This window comes from Monodelphis domestica, chromosome 3 (assembly GCF_027887165.1).
Source record: "Monodelphis domestica isolate mMonDom1 chromosome 3, mMonDom1.pri, whole genome shotgun sequence".
NCBI classification, from domain to species: Eukaryota; Metazoa; Chordata; class Mammalia; order Didelphimorphia; family Didelphidae; genus Monodelphis; species Monodelphis domestica.
Genome location: NC_077229.1, coordinates 343,813,437 through 343,832,768, shown reverse-complemented (window position 1 = coordinate 343,832,768; position 19,332 = coordinate 343,813,437). Strand labels below are relative to the sequence as shown.

At 36.3% G+C, this 19,332-nt stretch overlaps 1 protein-coding gene across 1 annotated transcript; it reads left to right on the top strand.

Annotated features, from left to right (window-relative positions):
- The first annotated feature begins 2,591 nt into the window (after nucleotides 1-2,591).
- Nucleotides 2,592-14,010, top strand: LOC103103126 (serpin B8-like). Its single transcript, XM_007486878.3, has 7 exons — nucleotides 2,592-2,683; nucleotides 4,620-4,686; nucleotides 6,468-6,605; nucleotides 7,056-7,173; nucleotides 11,480-11,613; nucleotides 12,050-12,199; nucleotides 13,439-14,010. The coding sequence occupies exons 2-7, from the start codon at nucleotides 4,639-4,641 to the stop codon at nucleotides 13,850-13,852; spliced, it is 1,002 nt and encodes a 333-aa protein (XP_007486940.1). The 5' UTR covers nucleotides 2,592-2,683; nucleotides 4,620-4,638; the 3' UTR covers nucleotides 13,853-14,010.
- Nucleotides 14,011-19,332: the final 5,322 nt, after the last annotated feature.

The following is a 19,332-nucleotide window of genomic DNA, read 5'->3' as shown; positions in this document are numbered from 1 at the left end:
ACATTGTCACACTTTAGCAGCCCTGTAGATGATGGATTGGAGAGGAGAGGGATTGGGAAATCAATTAGGAAGCTATTGCAAAAGTAATGATAGAGGTTAAAAGAGCCCGAATCAGAGTAGTTGCTGTGTCAATAAGTTGAAGAAGACCAAATCCAAAAGTCCTATGGAAGTAGAAATAGCAAAATTTAACAACTGTTTGAGTAAGTGGGGTGAGACACAAGGAGGCACCAATTCAGACACCAAGGCTAGGAAACTAGGAGTCTAGAACAATGATCCTCTGACTAGATGATTGCTAAGATCCATTTCAATTCATGATCCTTGTTCATGATCCTTGGATGCTGCATGAAATATCTCCAATTATGTGAACTGAAATTGTGTGAATCTTGTAGGAAGAGAATGATTCCATGGCTTAGACCTTGGACTTTTTTTTTTAATACCACAAGAGTGATAGTTAAATTGTGATATTTCATATAATATCCATTGAATTCAGGTATTCATTAAATTCCTAGTATGTCTAAGTCCAAATTGCCTAAGAGAAAGCCAGTATACTCTTTATTTGTTAAAACCATTGTCCATTCTTGGTGTCTGTCCCAGGTACTCAAAGGTTTGCTTATGATTTTGACATAGACAAGGTTCTTTTCATGAAATCAAATCCACCATGAAATAAAGACTCATTTTAAAAATATCAGTATTCTGACAAATTAAAGAATGAAAAGGCATTTACTAAGTGCCAGGCATTGTGCAAAATGCTGGGAATGGAATAGAAAAAGTGACATATCTCTTTTTTCAAGGAGCTTCATACTTTAATTGAGGGAGGCAACTTGTAAAAGAAAATTCAGATTTGCAGTCGAAGGAAAGGCAGAGGGGTCCTTAGGTTACATCAGCAGCTCAGACTACAGTCCCAGGGGTCTGCAGGACTTAGAAGAAAAAGAGGTGGTAAGACCTAGAGAACCTTTGGAGGTCGCGACAAAGCAGTTGATGTAGAGGAAGTTGATGGATTTAATAATCACGATTTTGATGAAATGTTCTCCTCAGACAAGGTAATCCCAGTATCTCCTCCCAAAAAGAATCAGGGGGTTATGTAAATATAGGCTGTACTTTATTTCCCTCCTTACTGGCAATAACAGGATAAGCCTCATTGATTCTATCTTACACACACACACACACACACCTTATTTTCTACTAGGGAGAAAAGGCAAAGGCTAGGCAAACAGGGTTAAGTGAGACTTGCCCAGGGTCATACAATCAGGAAGTGTCTGAAGCCAAATTTAAACCCAGGACCTCCTGACTCCAAGTCTGGCACTCTTCCACTGAGCCACCTACCTGTCTCTACTGATTCTATCTTGAAGGAGGCCTTCACCATCTTAGATTTTTACTGCCAATCCAGACTTCATGGTAGGTGAGACTCTCTTTGGATTCTCATGGAACCCAGCCTGAGAAATTCTCATGATGATGGTTAAGAATGCCTGGTGTTAGGGGCAGCTAGAAATGGAAACTCCTGGACTCAAATCTTATCTCAGATACTTCCTAGCTCTGTGACCCTGAGCAAGTCACTTAACCCCTATTGCCTAGCCCTTACCACTCTTCTGCCTTGAAATTTTGTAGAGATTCTAAGACAGAAGTGTGACAGTTTTTAAAACATGGTCTTCTGCCTTACTGAAAGAAATAAAGTTGGTGACTCTCCTCTCATCCAAGCCACATAAGCTATCAAACAGTCCACCTGGGTTCTGAATGGCCCAGCAATATACAGTGTTCTAAAAAGTAAAATTATTAGTCACTCAGAGACATGATGGATAAACATAAGGTAGATATGAACATGGTACAATATATAACCACAAAGATATTTGAGCAGACTAGAAGCTGGTCTGGTTATGTGGGGAAAGATGGAGGAAAACCAGAAAGATAACTGGCTCATTGACTACTGGTATTTTCACAGTGTCAAGATAACTAGATCTTTCAACAGATATAGAAGATGTATGAGAAGACACTATCTTCTTGAGATGCTTATAGGAAGAGTCATCACTGTACCTAGTAAAACCAGTGTCTCATCCTAGAAATATTTCTTTGACACCATTTTTCTTTCTCTTTCTTTCTTTCTTTCTTTCTTTCTTTCTTTCTTTCTTTCTTATTTTATTGAATCTTGAGGTAAAATAGAATTTAGATATCACTTGGTTCCAAGTACACAAAAGATAGCATGAGTCCTTCTGCCCCTTCCTGGTCACTTAGAGGGATAATCTTTCTAATTCACACCACTAAGTCTCAGACCCATCCAAAGTTAAGTGCTCATTATGCTCCAAGGGCAGTAGCCCCAAAGACAAAAGCAACCAAACTTACTGGTACATGGGAGTTTCTATCACCTGATCTTTATCTTTGAGTGCTGCTTTTCTCTTCTCCTGTCTCTTATCCAAGAAAACATAAGAAATCAATGTGTTGTATAAGCAGAATTGGATGTGGAGACAGAAGATCCAGCTAAGCTCAGCTTCTTACACTGTCCATAACCTTAATTTCTTTGGGTCTCAACTTCCTCATTAGTAAAATGAAGTGAGTTAGATGACTGCTAACTCTACTGATACCTTTCACCTGCCACATTTACTCTTGATGACTTAAAAACACACCTTTTCAGTTACCTGAGTGAAAATGGCTTCCCAGTAAAAAAGAAAGGAACAAAGTGGAAATTTCTCAGGTAAGTAAAATTTTGTGTCTTTATGCATACAGCAAACTGAAGGTGTTTGGGAGCTCTCATGTATGAGACACTTTAGTCATGCAGATAGGAAGGAGCTGAACATTATGCCATTTGAAACTTAAGGTTCCCTATATTGTTCAAACCTCTCACTTTAGAGATGAGTAACTAAGGCCTATTCCAGGTAAATAACTTGCCCAAAAGTACATAGGTAAAAAAAAAATCAGTAGCACAGTGTTTTGAATCTGGGACATCTGTCTTCAAAACTGGTGTTTTTTTGTGTTTTTTTTTTCTATTATTCCAAGGCACACATGAGGCAGGGTTGGGGTGTTCCCCTTTGCTTTAGGAATTCTGTGTTCTACTCCTGGAAGATACTGAAGTTAGGATGAACTACAATGACCTCAACTCTTTTTCTCTAGTTCCATTTCAGCTTGGGGGTGGTGGTGGAAATCAGCAGCAATTATTGAGTCACCCCATTTATAGATAGTGTAATGCCTCTCTCCAGACTATTTCTAAGTCTGAGGCCATTGAAAAAAGAGAAAGTGTGAAAGGATCCAAAGCACAAATGTTTTCCAAAGCATTTATACTAGATAAAATATTTTAGCAAACAACTAACCATTGTTATATAGCCCTCAGAAGCCCAAGGGTATTCACACTTAACTAGGATTTAGAAATAAAGTGAATAAGTAGATCCATTGTATATTTGAAATGTGAAAACTATATTAAGCTTGGGAGGACCCTTATATAATCCAAAAAGTTTTATCACTTTGGTTTGATTTTGGTCACCCTCCACATGGAAAATAATTTACCTTATATAAAGTGTGACTCAAAATCTCAAGTTTTTACTCTAAGACTAGGTCTAACTAAAGTCTCCTTAATTATTCTGTGACTTATTTCTTTTCTATCTCAAAAACATTTGAGTTGGTTTGTTTCCCTCCATTAGGGGTTTTTAGCTTCTTTGAAAGCATCCCTCTAAAGGGAAGAACATAACACATTTATTCAAATACATAGTTTGATTCACAAAACTCATGGTTCCGGTTAATCAAGTCTCTGGTGTGTGTGTTCTCTGGGGATGTGTCCTAGGGTCAACTATCTTCCACCTCTCTGAGCTTCCTCCTTCCATTTGCTCTGGTGCTTTTTCTTGGTCTGTATTCCCATTTCTCAGCTCTTGTTCTCATAGCTATGATAGTCAGTAGTTGCTGCTTTACAGCTGACTGCCATTCTATACATTAATAACCCAGAAAGCTCCTTCTTCTCACCCTCCCACTCTGGGCGTAGTTTTCTGTTTATTTGTCCATTTTATGTGATGCAAGCTAGAGCTTTTCTTCCTTCCCGTGCATGTGGAGGTGAAAATAAAATGGGTTGGGCCCATTCTTTCAGAATATTACATTCTGTTCAGATACTTTTGACATAAATCAGAGGATCATATAGATCTATAACTGGGAAGGACCTTAGAAATCATCTAGCTTAGCTTCATCATTGTGCCCTTGAGAAAACTGAGGCCAAGAGAGGCTAAGAGACTTTCCTTAGGTTCCACTGGAAGCAGATGGCAGAGGCAGACTTAGAATATAGGTGACCTCTCCTCTTGGAATGTACTCATTGCACTTAGAGCAAATGCCCTTACGCTACTTCAGGGCTTGGCAGCCAACCAGGATAAAAAAATCCTTCTCCTTTAAGGTGTAAATATTTTCTGTAGGCTGGAAGTTGGGCAATGGTAACTGAAAAGAGAAATGGTGTGAAAATGAAATGTGTATTGAGCTTTCATCATGGGAAAAAAGCATTCTGTTCCTAAACTTTGTGTTTATCTTGCACCTGTCTGTGTGATTGGTCAAGGTTCCATCATGAATTCTCTCACCAGAGCAATCAATATACTTGCCTTTAATCTACTGAAAAGGCTCTGTGAAGAAAACCTAGAAAATGTGATATTTTCTCCCCCAAGCATCTCACTTGTCCTGGCCATGGTTCTCCAGGGAGCAAAGAATGACACTGCAATCCAAATAACACAAGTAAGTGTATGACTTACAAAGTAGGGAAAGAACCAGTGTATCAGCTTCCAAATGAATTGGTGATTAAGCCTTTTACCAATGATTTGTTGATTATGGTACTAGAACATCATGGAACAGCCTGGAACACACACATTGACCACCCTGTAGCTGGGATGTAAAACAAAAAGCAAAAAATAAAACCCAAATCTCGTACATGTAAAAAACTAAAACCACTGATTGAAAAAAGAAAGCACTGAATAGTTGTTTTCAAACCTTTAAGAGAGGCTTCTGAAAATATAACCTGTGGAGACACACAAGGATGGCAGAGATAACTAAAGCTTCAGGGTCATGTGACTTTGCAAATCAAAACTGTTAAGCCACTGATTCACTATCTTTTGATCCCTAGTATTTGGGGTGCATTTTCCTGACTGTTCCATGATTGAGGAGCTTTTTCTATTCTCCCTTTTCTTCCACCTACAACTCAGAGCTATACTCACCCTAAGACTTAAAGTTTCAGACTTTTACCTTCCTACCAAGTTGCTGGTTTTTATATATTCCCTTCTATTTGACCTGTCCTCTCTGGTGATACTGATACATGGATTTATGTTGGTATGATGATGGCTCTCAGCTATAGGCAGGGACCACCTGTCTCCAGAATGTATGTGTGTTTCACCTCTTGAGTCCTTCCCTCTGTACTAGGCCCAAATTTTAGGAGCTAATGTAAATGATGATCCTAATGTGATGGGGAGTTTTTAGGGTGAATGGAAAGGGGAAATGAGACCAGGGGGCCAAGAGGGCTTTTTGAGTCTACTTTAGGTCATGCTCTGCTTCCTTAGGAGACCAGTTCCAAAGAACATTATTATTGATGATTGGATTAAGAAACTTTCTAAAATATGGATCTCCTTTTCTAAAGATCTTTAAAACCTGAATGAATAGAAATGTCAATGAGATTGATAGGTATAGCCCTAATTGGCAATGAAGAAGTCCAGTTATGGAAAACATTTCTTCAGTAACATTTCTAGATTTTCATGAAGAGGTCCTTGGTGACTAATTTAGGGTTTTATTAGCAGAGATGCAATGGTTTGTCATTTTCTTCTCCAGCTCATTTTATGGATGAGGAAACTGAGGCAAACAGGGTTGAGTAATTTGCCCAGCATTTCACAGGTATTAAGTATCTGAGGTCATATTTCTTGTTATAGATAGTCTTAGCCTTCCTCATTGGACTGCAAGCCTCTTGAAGGAAGGGACTGGTTTTGTCTTTCTTCTTATTCCTAACATTTAGCACGATGCCTGATACACAATAGGTACCTTGTACATATTGGTTGACTTGACAACAACAGTTATTAAAAGGGAGAACAAAATTTCCAATCATAAGTCTTTGAAGTCCAAATTCTAAAATGTACTTTATCTACTTCCAGGAGGGACAGTGAGATGAGGGGAGGGGGAAGAATAATCTCATAATCTTATTCCCATGGGACAATTCTAATGCAAGTCTGAGTCTAAAAAGCTAGTGTCAGCTTGGGAGACAAAACCACTTATGTTTCAATTATGTGTATTTTTACATCCTCCAGTATGAAATTGTTAGTTCTCTCAGATGTTGACTTTGAGATTTTTTTTTCACCTTTCTTGGGTAAAAGCCAGTGTTTCCTCCTAGGATATCCTGCATATAGTTGTTTCACAATGAATTCTTCATGGTTAAGTGAAGGTTGCAAGAAGCTTTTATTACAAAGGTTAGTTTATTATTTATTTGTTAAAAACTAACTAAAAAAGTTAATGCTCTTCCTCCCATTATTTTTTCTTAGCTTATTTCTTTGGGGAACTTCAGAAATACTGACATGAATTTCTCATCACTTCTCACTGAAATGAACAATCCACACACTCTATACCTACTTGAAAGTGCCAACAGGATCTTTGGAGAAAATGCTCTAAATTTCCTCCCAGTAAGTCAATTGTTTCTACTTAGCCATAAAGTGGTAATGAAGATTATAAATGAAAACAGATATTTTATGAGGATGTATGGTAGATTAGGCCAATCCTCTTTCCACTATATTTTGCTGCCTCTGCTTAGATACTATATGGTTTCAAAATGTAATTTGTATGAACACTGGAGGGTAAAAATGAGATACAGTTGAACTTCCTATAAAACTTCTTTTGAATAAATAAGCCATGAACATATGTAAACCTATGGTTAATATGTGATATGGTTCATTGGGAATATATATATATATATATATATATATGTGTGTGTGTGTGTGTGTGTGTGTGTGTGTGTATTCCTGATAACAGATTCCTAATAAAAATATGTTTGTTGCTAAATAGTATGACATTTTTGCTATTTCTTAGAAATGGGTCAGAGAAATGTCTTTGACCATTCTTTCCCTCTCTTCTAGTCTTTTAAAAAATCCTGTGAAAAGTTCTACAATTCAGTCCTAGAGGATGTTTGCTTTTCTGAAGAAGCTGAGACCATCAGGAAACACATAAATGCATGGGTAGCAGAGAAAACTGAAGGTCATAAATTTATTTTTTTCATGTTGGAGGCTCTAGCTTAACCCAGGACCACCCAGAGGTTTCTGGCTTTTGCACATGTCTGTTGAAGGTCATATTTTCAAATGATTAAATCTTTGCTCCTTTGCTACAGCCCTTTCTAAATCCTGTTAACCTGAGTAGGGTAGAGATTGGAATAATTAAATTTTGATCTAGGCTGCAGCCCTTACTCAATCCTGTTAGGACTGAATAGGGTGGAGATTTATTCCAAGTATCTCCATTGTATCAATTCTAAAATCAATCATGACTCAAAGAAATTCCTGTTCTATGCTTAAGCATAGGTCAAAGTCCTTTCCATTGTTCAGCAAAGGGTTTCTGTCCTAAAGTAATCTTAAGAAGGGAAGAGAAGGAACCTCCCATGCCAATGGGGTTCCCATTCCAATAGACTATCAGTAAGAAATTTTCCAAGTATGAAATTTCCCAATGGTGAAATTTCCAACATTTATAAGTCTAAGGAAATTTGAGGTTTACACTACATAAATCATCTTTTCGGAATTTTCTTTATCAGTTTCTAAATTTTTAAATAGAAATATTTTATTGAATTTATAATATTTTCCATGGTTACATGATTCATGTTCTTTCCCTCCCCTCCTCCCCCTCTCCCCCATAACTGACACACAATTCCACTGAATTTTACATGTATCATTGATGAAGACCTATTTCCATATTATTAATATTTGCAATAGTGATCATTTAGAGTCTACATCCCCAATCATATCCCCATCGAACCATGTAATCAAGCAGTAGTTTTTCTTCTGTGTTTCTACTCCCAAAGTTCTTTCTCTGAATGTGGATAACATTCTTTCTCCTAAGTCCCTCAGAATTGTCCTGGATCATTGCATTGTTGCTAGTAGAAAAGTCCATTCATTCAGTTGTTCCACAGTGTACAATGTTCTCCTGGTTCTGGTCCTTTTGCTCTGCATCAATTCCTGGAGGTTGTTCCAGTTCACATGGAATTCCTCCAATTCATTATTTCTTTGAGCACAATTGTATTCCATCACAAACAAATGTCACAATTTGTTCAGACATTCCCCAATTGGAGGACATCCCTTAGTTTTCCATTTTTTTTTGTCACCACAAAGAATGCAGCTATAAATATTTTTTGTACAAGTCTTTTTCTTATCTCCTTGGGGTATAAACCCAGCAGTGGTATGACTGGATCAAAGGGCAAGCAATCTTTAAAAGCCCTTTGGACATAGTTCCAAATTGACATCCAGAATGGTTGGATCAATTCACAACTCCACCAGCAATGCATTAATGTCCCAATTTTGCCACATTCCCCTCCAACATTTATTACTTTCCTTTGCTGTCATGTTAGCTAATCTGCTTAGTGTAAGGTGGTAACTCAGAGTTGTTTTAATTTGAATTTCTGATTTTAAGAGATTTAGAACACTTTTTCATGTGCTTAGTGATAGTTTTGATTTCTTTATCTGAAAATTGCCTATTCATTTCCTTTGCCCATTTGTCAATTGGGGAATGGCTTGATTTTTTTGTACAATTGTTTTAGTTCCTTATATATTTGAGTAATTATACCATGACAGGTAAACTATTCTGTGTTCACCTAATTAAAGTTTCCTTTTTTATATTCAAGTCATTCACCTATTATGAATTTATCTTGGTGTAGGGTGTAAGATGTTGATCTAAACCTAATCTTTTCCATACTGTTTTCTAATTTTCCCAGAAGTTTTTGTCAAATAGTGGATTTTGGTCCCAAAAGCTGGGATCTTTGAGTTTATCATAGACTGTCTTGCTGAGGTCACTTACCCCAAGCCTATTCCACTGATCATTGCTTCTATTTCTTAGCCAGGACCATATTGTTCTGATGACCAGTGCTTTATAGTACAGTTTAAGATCTGGTACTGCTAGGCTACCTTCCTTCACATTTTTTTTCCATTATTTCCCTTGAATCAGTTTCTACTTTACAGAACTACAGAACCTCAGAAGACTTTTAGTCCTACCTGTACCTAAGCAAGGTTCTCTTCTACAACAGACCCAAAAAAGTTCACCTAGGCTTTTTTTGAAGGCATGTGGTGAAGGGGGATACCCTACTCTATAATGTAGCCAATTCAGTCTTCAGAGAGGTATAATTCTTAAGAAATTATCATTACAGAGAACCCCAAGTCTACCTCTCTGTAATCTCTACTCGTGGATGGTCTTGCATTTTTCATTCATATCACAGCTGCCTAGGGGCTTCTGTAACTATGAGTGATCATACAGTGATACTTGTGTAGAATAATAGAGGCTTTGCCATATTTTCCTACCCCTACATAGTCATCTCTTCAAGCCGTTGATACTCATGTCATGTTTCCCATTCCAGACAGATTGGTGCTTAGGCAATCATAATCACCCCTTTCCCATTTTCTATTCTTTGCTCATCCTGTTTGCCCACCCTGGGAATAGCCTATGTTCTTCTACCAGTTTTTATTTACTGATTGCTTCATAGTTTTTCTTTAAGTTGGATATAAGTTCTCTGATTGTATCCAACATATTACTGGTTTATCATATTGTACCTATCTGTATCTTTCTCATATTCATTGATGGGAAGAGAAACAAATATATCTCAAGCACTTGCTCTTTGCCAGTTACTATGAGAAGTGTTTTTCAAACATTATCTCATTTGATCTTCTGTGTACCTTGAAAAAAATAATCCTTGCCTTCTGTCTTGGGATCATTACTGTGTATTGGTTCCAAGGCAGAAGAGCAGGAAGGTTTAGGCACAAGGTCACATAGCTAGGAAGTGTCTGAGGCCAGATTTGAATCCATAACCTCCCAATAATTTGCCCTTTATAACAACCATGTAGGGTAGATATTATTATGATCCTTTATTTTACAATTGGGGAAAATGAGGTAGAGAGAGGCTGTGATTTGCCCAGGGATGTGCATCTAGTAAGTGTCCGAAGTAGATTTGAACAAAGGTCTTCTTGTTTCCAGGCCCAGCTCTTTATCCACTTCACCACCTAGCTGCCCTAGTAAATGATAGAAGACTAAGATCATAATCTGATGCCTCATCCCAGAACAGAAATGAATCCCTGGGTTCAGGAGGTAGTGCATCTAGCAGAACCTACCAAGGTAGAAGTATTTATAGTCTGGGGTCCAGTGACAGCTTCTGATTTTCTGCTATCTGAGGACCAATATAATTAAGTTCTAAGAAACTCATCCCAGAAGGTTGCCAACTAAGATATATTTTGTTCTTGTTGTTTTCTGGAGAGGTTTATTGATCAGTGTAAGGGGAAGTTGCATCTGTGTTCATGGAGGGAGCACAGATTCTTGAAACACTGAAGTACTCATTTTATTTTCATATATTATGTTTCTTTTGATATCTCCTTTCTCAATTCAAGATTACAATTCCTTTGCTAGAAGGTATTATAGTTTATCAAAATCCCTGCTCTCTCCATACAGTATCATTGGGTGATGGAGTGGTTAGAACGATGGACTGAGTCAGGAAGACAAGTTCAAATCCTGATTTAGATATGTATTACCAATATGACCCTGGGTAAGCCACTTACTCTTTGTCAGCCTCATTTTCCTCTTCTGTTACATATGGACAATACAGCAACTACCTGCCATGTTGGTTTGGATCGCATACTTCAAGTGTTACGTAAATATTAGCAATCATTATTATTATTATACATGAAAGTTTTTATGACTAATTTTTTTCTTAAAATTATAGCATTCAGAGCTGTATGTTGACACATTCCTATAGTCTTTGTTGCTGGGAAGGCTGAGGCTGGTGGATCAGTAAAGTTCAGGAATTCTGCATAATAGTAGCACTAAAGCAGATCAGGTATCTGTACTGTTTGATATCAATAAAGTGAGCCCCTAGTAATAGAGGGATACCAGGTTACTTTAGAAGAGGTGAACTTAGCAAGGCTGGAAAAATTGATCATACTGATTATAAGAGGCTATTACATTTCTAGTCCAAGTGAGATAAGGAGTTCTATCTTATTCTCCCTCTTATTCACATATTAAATTAACTTTGTTGTAAAGTCAATTAGTCACGCCCTACTCTTCATGATTCTTTTGGGTTTTCTTGGCAAAGATATTGAAGTAGTTTGCCATTTCTTTCTTTGGTTCATTTTACAGACATGGAAACTGAGGCAAACAGCTCTTCCTGACTCCAGGTCTGGCACTCTATCCACTGAGCCACCTAGTTGCCCTTAAAAACTTAAATATCTGAAGTTCAGTTTAGAATCTATTATGCATGTCTTGCCAAAGTTTACCAATGGATATGCATCCAAGAATGAAATATGTTTTCTAAAAATTTTTAAAGGTACAATTTTTGAGACTCTACCTGAGAATTCAGTTAATCCACTTAGCCTATTAATCTTTGTGAACACCATCAACTTTAAATTAATATGGAAGAATGAGGTTGAACCTATGAAGAAAATTCTTCCAAGTCATAAAGTAAGTAAGAAAGGATGGAGGGTAAGGGTAGGGTTAAAGAAGGGATTTCCAGATAATCTAGAACTGTCATAAAGGAATATGCTGAATGCAATAGCAGTATTATTTGTGAAAACAAATGGATGGTTTAAAAATTCAGGTAGATTTAAGATAAGCTATTTTTGCTTTTTACCTGCCCCTTTCAATAATTTAGCTTTCCACCCCACCTTACCTTCCATCTTAGAATCAATACTGTGTATTGGCTCTAAGACAGAAGAGTGGTAAGGGCTAGGCAAAATGGGGGTTAAATGACTTGCCCGGGGTCACACAGCTGGGAAGTGTCTGAGGCCAGATTTGAACCCAGGATCTCCCATCTCTAGACCTGGCTCTCCATCCACTGAACTACCTAACTGCCCCCAATAATCTAGCTTTGACCAAATGTTTATTTGTTTCCTTTAAGGAAAAGAACAAAATGGCAAAGTTTATGGTGAAAGAAGGCATATTTCTGGGATTCTATATAGAAGAGCTAGGTGCTAATGTTTGTAGAAGTACGTATAATGAAAAAGAATGGAATATTATTTTTGTGTTTCCTGTTGATGATGGCAAAAAGGTAAGGCTCAATGTATGCAAAGGTGACTTACATTCTTGTATATCCTGATTCCAGTTGCTCTTTTCTCATAGAATTTTTACAGTAGGCATTGGCTATGTCTTCCATTTTCTCATGCTGGTTTTTCAAATGGACAGGGGTATAGGCAATGTTTATTTTATTTTATTTTATTTTTGTTCTTAAAGACCAACTCGGTTCTTGAGATAAGACACAACTATTTATCATAAGACTCAAAATATTATTGATTTAGAAGAATTTTGAATGTTTTTACTAAAAAGAGAGTTATTATCTTTAATGAAAAAGAAAAAAAAAGCAATTCCAAGGGGAAGGCAGAGAATCTTCCCTGGGGATGAAGTATATTTAGTGGAGAGGAATCAAGAAAGAAATATATAAAATTTTACAAATTTATGAATATAGATTTAGCCTGAAACCTGTGGGAAATTTTTTTTTAAAAACCCAGTACATATACCCCAAACCTGAGTTCAAATCTGGATTCAGAAACTTATTAGATATAAGACCCTGAGTAAGTCACTTAATACCCATTGCCTAGTAGCCTTTATTGATCTTCTGACTTAGAATATTGATTCTAAGACAGGTGGGTTTTTTTTAATAACATATTCACGATTGCCTTACTGCTGTTTGGACATAGCTGATATTATATAACAAAGATTTGTAGTGGAGGAAGTCAAGGCAATATCATGATTGTCTCCAATTTCATTCAGGCAAAGAGCAGAAATTCTGAGCATTTTAAGTCAGATTTAAGTCAGCATAAAACTGCTATTAAAAACAGACTGATTCAGTAGATCTAGAACCATTCAACAGCATACAAAGATAAGTAGGGTGCTAGGAATGTGGTTTCCAACAACAACAGTGCTGGCTCTATGCAACACAGAATAATCAGTCCATTGTGTTTATCTCTCTCTCCCCCCTTCGAGTAACAACAGAAAACTTTGAAGTCCTTATGCCTTTATTCAATTTCTTTTCCACTATTATGATGATATCTCTTTAAATATCACTCCACAGGATAGCAATAGTTGTATTTTGAGAGATGAAGGCACTGTCTGGCTGTGGGTCAGAGGGAGGGAAGCAAGGGAGAGATTCAGTGTAGTGCTTGACCAACATGCCAAAACGGTAACTGACCCTGAGGGAGCAGTCATTTTCTAGCTGCATAGTGGAAAGAGCATGAACATGTGGTCTTTGCAGGCAGCTTAATAAAGGGGATTTTCCATTCTTTTCCTTCAGATGGAAAAAGGGCTAACCTACGAAATACTTATAGCCTGGATGGATCCAGAATCAGTGGCCTTGATGGAAATTCTTCACAACCAATTATTTCTCCCCAAAATCAAGGTAGAAAAGTCTTACAACATGGCTCATATTCTCTGCAATTTGGGAATATCTAATGCTTTTCATGAGGATAAAGCTGACTTTTCTGGATTGTCCACACTCAAAGAAATGTACCTTTCAAGTGTTTTTCACTCATCTTCCATGGAATTCAATGAAGAAGGTATTAAAGCATCAGCTGCCACTGCGGCAGCGGAGATACCAGCAACTACAAAGAGAGAAAGAGAACTTAAGTCTCAGAATTTCTTTCTTTTCTTTATCTGGAGCCAAAAAATTAATAGCATCCTGTTCTGTGGCAGAGTTTCTGTTCCCTAAAGAGAGGCAATCATTATCCCCAGAGCACTACTATTTCTGCTACTTCCCTGCCTTTCTCTTCTTAAGCTGCATAAGGATGCTATGTGTACATGTAGTTCATTGTGAATTCATCAATGTAGTATAATAAAGAAAAAGTAGTAAAACATTTTTTTATAAAACATTGCACTTGGACTACAAAACATATCCACCTACTGGCAGACTCTAAGGTCAAAGCCAAGGCTTAAAGGGCAAGGAAAAAGTCAGTAGGAAGGTCACTTGGATAGGAGATTCCAAGACTGCTAGCAAATATTCTCTCCTCCTTCTTTTTATGTCTTCCTATCATATAATACTTTTTTTACTGAATCCTTCGTTGATCACTGTCAATCTGACAAATAATGTTATGTTGGGCACTTGTAACTTTCCTCTCTGGCAATTAAAGGGCACAACTTTATACACACACACATATATATATATATTATTTGTGATTCTGAGCTCTATGCTTTCAGTGGCAAGAAAGCAGTGATAATTAATGAGTAGGAAAGGTAAGGTGAGAGAGCCTATTTCCCCTTGGAACCATTACAAGATTTTGCTTAAAGGAACTATTGATAACCAACATACCTAACTGGTTATGAGTAAAAACATAGAAAGAAAACTAAGATACACATCTATAAATGTATTGCGAATACATACATCTACATGCATACTATTCCTATTCAGTCAGTTAGTAAGCATTTATTATGTGACTGAGTTCTCAGGCATTGTGCCAAGTGTTGGCAATGCAAAGATTAAAGAAAATCACTACTTTGAAGAAGCTGATAGTTGGGGCTGGAAAAGAGGAGACAACACACAAATAATTACCGAAAATGAAGATATATGTGGGATAAATTAGAGATAATCAAGGAAAGGAAGAAACTAGTCTTAATGAACTGAGAACTGCTTCTTTAAAAAGGTGAGCAAATATAACACCCATTCCTATTGAAAACACTAAAAAGCATAGGAATTAAAGGACTTTTCCTTAAAATAATAAGTAGTGTTTATCTGAAGCCATCAGCAAGTATCATCTGCAAGGGGGATAATTTAGAAGCCTTCCCAATGAGATCAGAAATGAAGCAAGAATGCAAATTATACCTCTATTACTTAATATTTTATTAGAAATGCTAGCTGTAACAATTAGAGAAGAAAAAGGAATTGACGATATTAAAATAGGTAATGATGAGACCAAGCTATCACTCTTTGCAGATGATATGATGATCTACTTAGAGAACCCAAGAAAATCAAACACTTTTCACACAAATAAACTAGATCTAAACATTTGGAAAACATAAATTTTTCATAGGTAGGATAAGACAATATAAAAATGATAATCCTACCTAAATTAATTTACTTATTCAGTGCCATACCTATCAAGCTACCAAAAAACTATTTTATAGAACTAGAAAAAACAATAGCAAAGTTCATCTGGAAGAACAAAAGATCAAGGATATCAAGGGAACTAATGGGGAAAAAATGTGAAGGATGGGAGTCTATCAGTATCAGATAAGGTCAAAATGAGTATGTGATTTAGATGTAAAGGGTGATATAAGTAAATTAGGTGAACATATAATAGTTTACCTGTCAGATCTATGGAGAAGGGAAGAATTTATGACCAAAAAGGAGAGAATATTATAAGATATAAATTGAATCATTTTGACTAAATTAAATTTAAAAGATTTTGCACAAAAAACCCCAATGTAAAAAAGATCAGGAAGGAAAAAAAAACAAATTGGGAACATTTTTTATAAAAAAAATTCTCTGATAATGGTCTCATTTCTCAAATATATAAAGCTCTTAAGTCAAATTTATAAGAATGCAATTCATTCCCTGACTGAGAAGTGGTCAAAGGATCTCAAATGGTTTTCAGATGAACAATCCAAAGCTATCAATAATCATATGAAAAAAGGTTCTAAATCACTTGATTAGAAAAATGCAAATTTACAATTCTGAGGTACCACCTCACATGTATCAGATTGGCCAATCTGTCAGTAAAAGAAAATGATAAATATTGAAGGGGATAAGGTAAAATTGGGACTCTAATGCATTGCTGGTAGAGTTATGAACTGATCCAACCACCTTGGAGGACAATTTGGAAGTATACTCAAACAATGCATAATACCCTTTAATCCAGTTATAAAGCACCTGTCCATACAAAAATATTTATAGTTGCTCTTTTTGTGGTAGCAAAGAATTGGAAACTAAAAGAATATCCATCAGTTGGACAATGGCTAAACAAATTTTGGCATAAGATGGTGATAGAATACTGTTGTGCTATATACATATAATATATAATAAGATATTAACAGAATGATTGCAGAAAGAGCTGAAAAGACCTATGTGGACTGATACAGAGTGAAATAAGCAGAACCAGGAGTACATTGTATAGAGTAACAGAAATATTGTGAAATGATCAACTATTATTGACCTACTACTTTCACTAATACAATGATCCAGGACAATTCTGAGAAACTTATGACAAAGAAGGTTTTCCAGCTCCAGGGGAATAACTGTTGGAGACAGAATGAAGACACAAGCATGTAGTTTTTCATTTGCTTATCTGGCCTTTTGTTTTGAGGTTTTGGTTTTATATGATTATTCACTTACAAAAACGAACATCATAGAAATATGTTTTGTATGATAACACACATAAAACCCAGATTGAATTGCTTGCCAACTCTGAGGAGGCAGGAGAGAAGGAAAGAAAGGAGATAATTTGGATCATATAACTTCAGAAAACTTCTAGGGACATTTATTATATATAATTGCTAAAAACAAACTTTAAAAATATATAAAATAAGATTGATAGACTACACACAATTTTAAAATTGTAAAAAAATCCTAAAATTAATAAAAAAACAGAATAGAGAATTTAAGGAGGAACATATAAAATGAAAAGAGTTTTTAAAACCTAATAATATGAAGAATATTGAAGACATAGACCTTCTGGTAATTATATTTGAACCTTTGTTTTTTTTTTAAATTAAGTTTAATTAATTAATTTAGAATATTTTTCCATGGTTACATGATTCACGTTCCTTCCCTTCCCTCCTCCCACCCCCGTCCCATAGTCATTGAGCAATTCCACTGGGTGTTATACATATCATTGATCAAGACCTATTTCCTTTTATTATTATTATTATTCCTATTATTAACATTTGCAATACAGTGATCTTTTAGAATCTACATCCCCATCGTATCCCCATTGAACCATGTGATTAAACAGTTGTTTTTCTTCTGTGTTTCTACTCCCACAGTTCTTTCTCTGGATTTGGATAGCTTTCTTTCTCCCAAGTCCCTCAGAATTGTCCTGGATCATTGCATTCCTGCTAGTAGAGAAGTCCATTACATTCAATTGTGCCATGGAGTATTTGTCTCTGTGTACAATGTTCTCCTGGTTCTGGCCCTTTCACTCTGCATCAATTCCTGGAGGTCATTCCAGTTCACATGGAATTCCTCCAGTTCATTATTCCTTTGAGCACAATAGTATTCCATCACCAACAAAGGCCACAATTTGTTCAGCCATTCCCCAATTGAAGAGCATCCCCTCATTTTCCATTTTTTTGTCACCACAAAGAGTACAGCTATAAATATTTTTGTACAAGTCTTTTTCTTTGTCTTTGTCTTTGAGGGAATAAACCCAGCAATGGTATAACTGGATCAAAGGGCTGGCAGTTTTTTAAAGCCCTTTGGCCATAACTCCAAATTGCCTTCGAGAATGGTTGGATAAATTCACAACTCCACCAACAATGTATTAATGTCCTTATTTTGCTACATTCCCTCCAACATTTATTGCTTCCCTTTGCTGTCATGTTAGCCAATCTGCTCAGTGTGGGGTGGTACCTCAGAGTTGTTTGGATTTGCATTTCTCTGATTATAACAGATTTAGAATACTTTTTCATGTTCTTAGTGATAGTTTTGATTTCTTTATCTGAAAATTGCCTATTAATGTCCCTTGCCCATTTATCAATTGGGGAATGGCTTGTTGTTATTTTTTTGTATAATTGATTTTGTTCCTTAAAAATTTGAGTAATTATACCTTTGTTAGAGGTATTTGTTATATAGATTTTCCCCCAATTTATTGCTTCCCTTCTAATTTTGTTTGCATTGGTTTTGTTTGTACAAAACCTTTTTAATTTAGTGTAATCAAAATTATTTATTTTACATTTTGTAATATTCTCTATTTCTTGCTTCATCTTAAAATCTTTCCTTTCCCATAGACATGACAGGTAAACTATGTTCACCTAATTTACTTATAGTTTTCTTCTTTATATTTAAGTCATTCAGCCACTCTGAATTTATTTTGGTGTGGGGTGTGAGATGTTGATCTTAAACTAATCTCTCCCATACTGTTTTCCAATTTTTCCAGCACTTTTTGTCAAATAGTGGATTTTTGCCCCAAAATCTGGGATCTTTGGGTTTATCCTAGACTGTCTTACTAAGGTCACTTACGCCAAGTCTATTCCACTGATCCTCTCTTCTGTCTCTTAGCCAGTACCATATTGTTTTGATGACCACTGCTTTATAGTATAGTTTAAGATCTGGTACTACAAGGCCCCCATCCTTCACATTTTTTTTCATTATTTCCCTTGATATTCTTGATCTTTTGTTCTTCCAAATGAACTTTGTTATAATTTTTTCTAATTAAGTAAAAAAAGTTTCTTGGTAGTTTGATATGTATGGCACTGAATATATAAATTAATTTGGATAGGACTGTCATATTTGTGAATAAGGGTTTTTAGCAAAACCAGTTTCCCATCAAAAGTCTCCAGAACACAGGGAAGCCCAGGCTCCCCATCCATCCTCATTGACTGCTGGACTTTAAGCCAATCAAAAGCCTCCAGAGGACAGGAAAGCTCAAACCCCCAACAACCCTCCCTCAGAGATTACACCAAGAGATCCTCTGTTAAAACTCCAAGAGTGGAGACTGATAGAAGTCCCCAAAAAACAAAAAAATGAGAGGAACAAGAGCACAGACAAATACGGGGAGGAAAGAAGGGGTGAATTTGAACAAACAACAGAAACAGAAGGAAGAAACTACAATAGAAAGCTACTACTCACCAAATGGAACAGAGGGGGAGAGATCAGCAAACGATAAACCAGAAATCCCAGCGAATTGGATACAGGCTGTGGAAGAACTCAAAACACAACTAAGAGAGGCTGAAGACAATTGGGAAAAGAACTTAAAAATTAAGATAAGTCATCTGGAAACAGAGGCACTTGAACTAAAATGAGAAAATAGTGTCCTGAAAGCCAAAATCATCTAGCTGGAAAATGAGGCAAAGGAGATGAAAGACAAGATAAAGAGGATGAAAGACGAACTTCAAAGAAACTCAGACCAGAAGGAAAAAGACAACCAAAAAGCCAAAGATGAAATCCAATCTTTAAGAACCAGAGTAAAACAACTAGAATCAAGTGACCTCACAAGGCAGCAGGACACTATAAAACAAAACAAAAAGAATGAAAAAATT

What these genes read in the sequence shown, in the direction of transcription:
- LOC103103126 (XM_007486878.3), top strand. Translation starts at nt 4,639, where the DNA reads ATGGTTCTCCAGGGAGCAAAGAATGACACTGCAATCCAAATAACACAA. An exon ending in GGTAGCAGAGAAAACTGAAG is followed by an intron (nt 7,174 to 11,479) that starts GTCATAAATTTA and finishes AAATTTTTAAAG; the next exon opens with GTACAATTTTTGAGACTCTA. An exon ending in AAATTCTTCCAAGTCATAAA is followed by an intron (nt 11,614 to 12,049) that starts GTAAGTAAGAAA and finishes GTTTCCTTTAAG; the next exon opens with GAAAAGAACAAAATGGCAAA.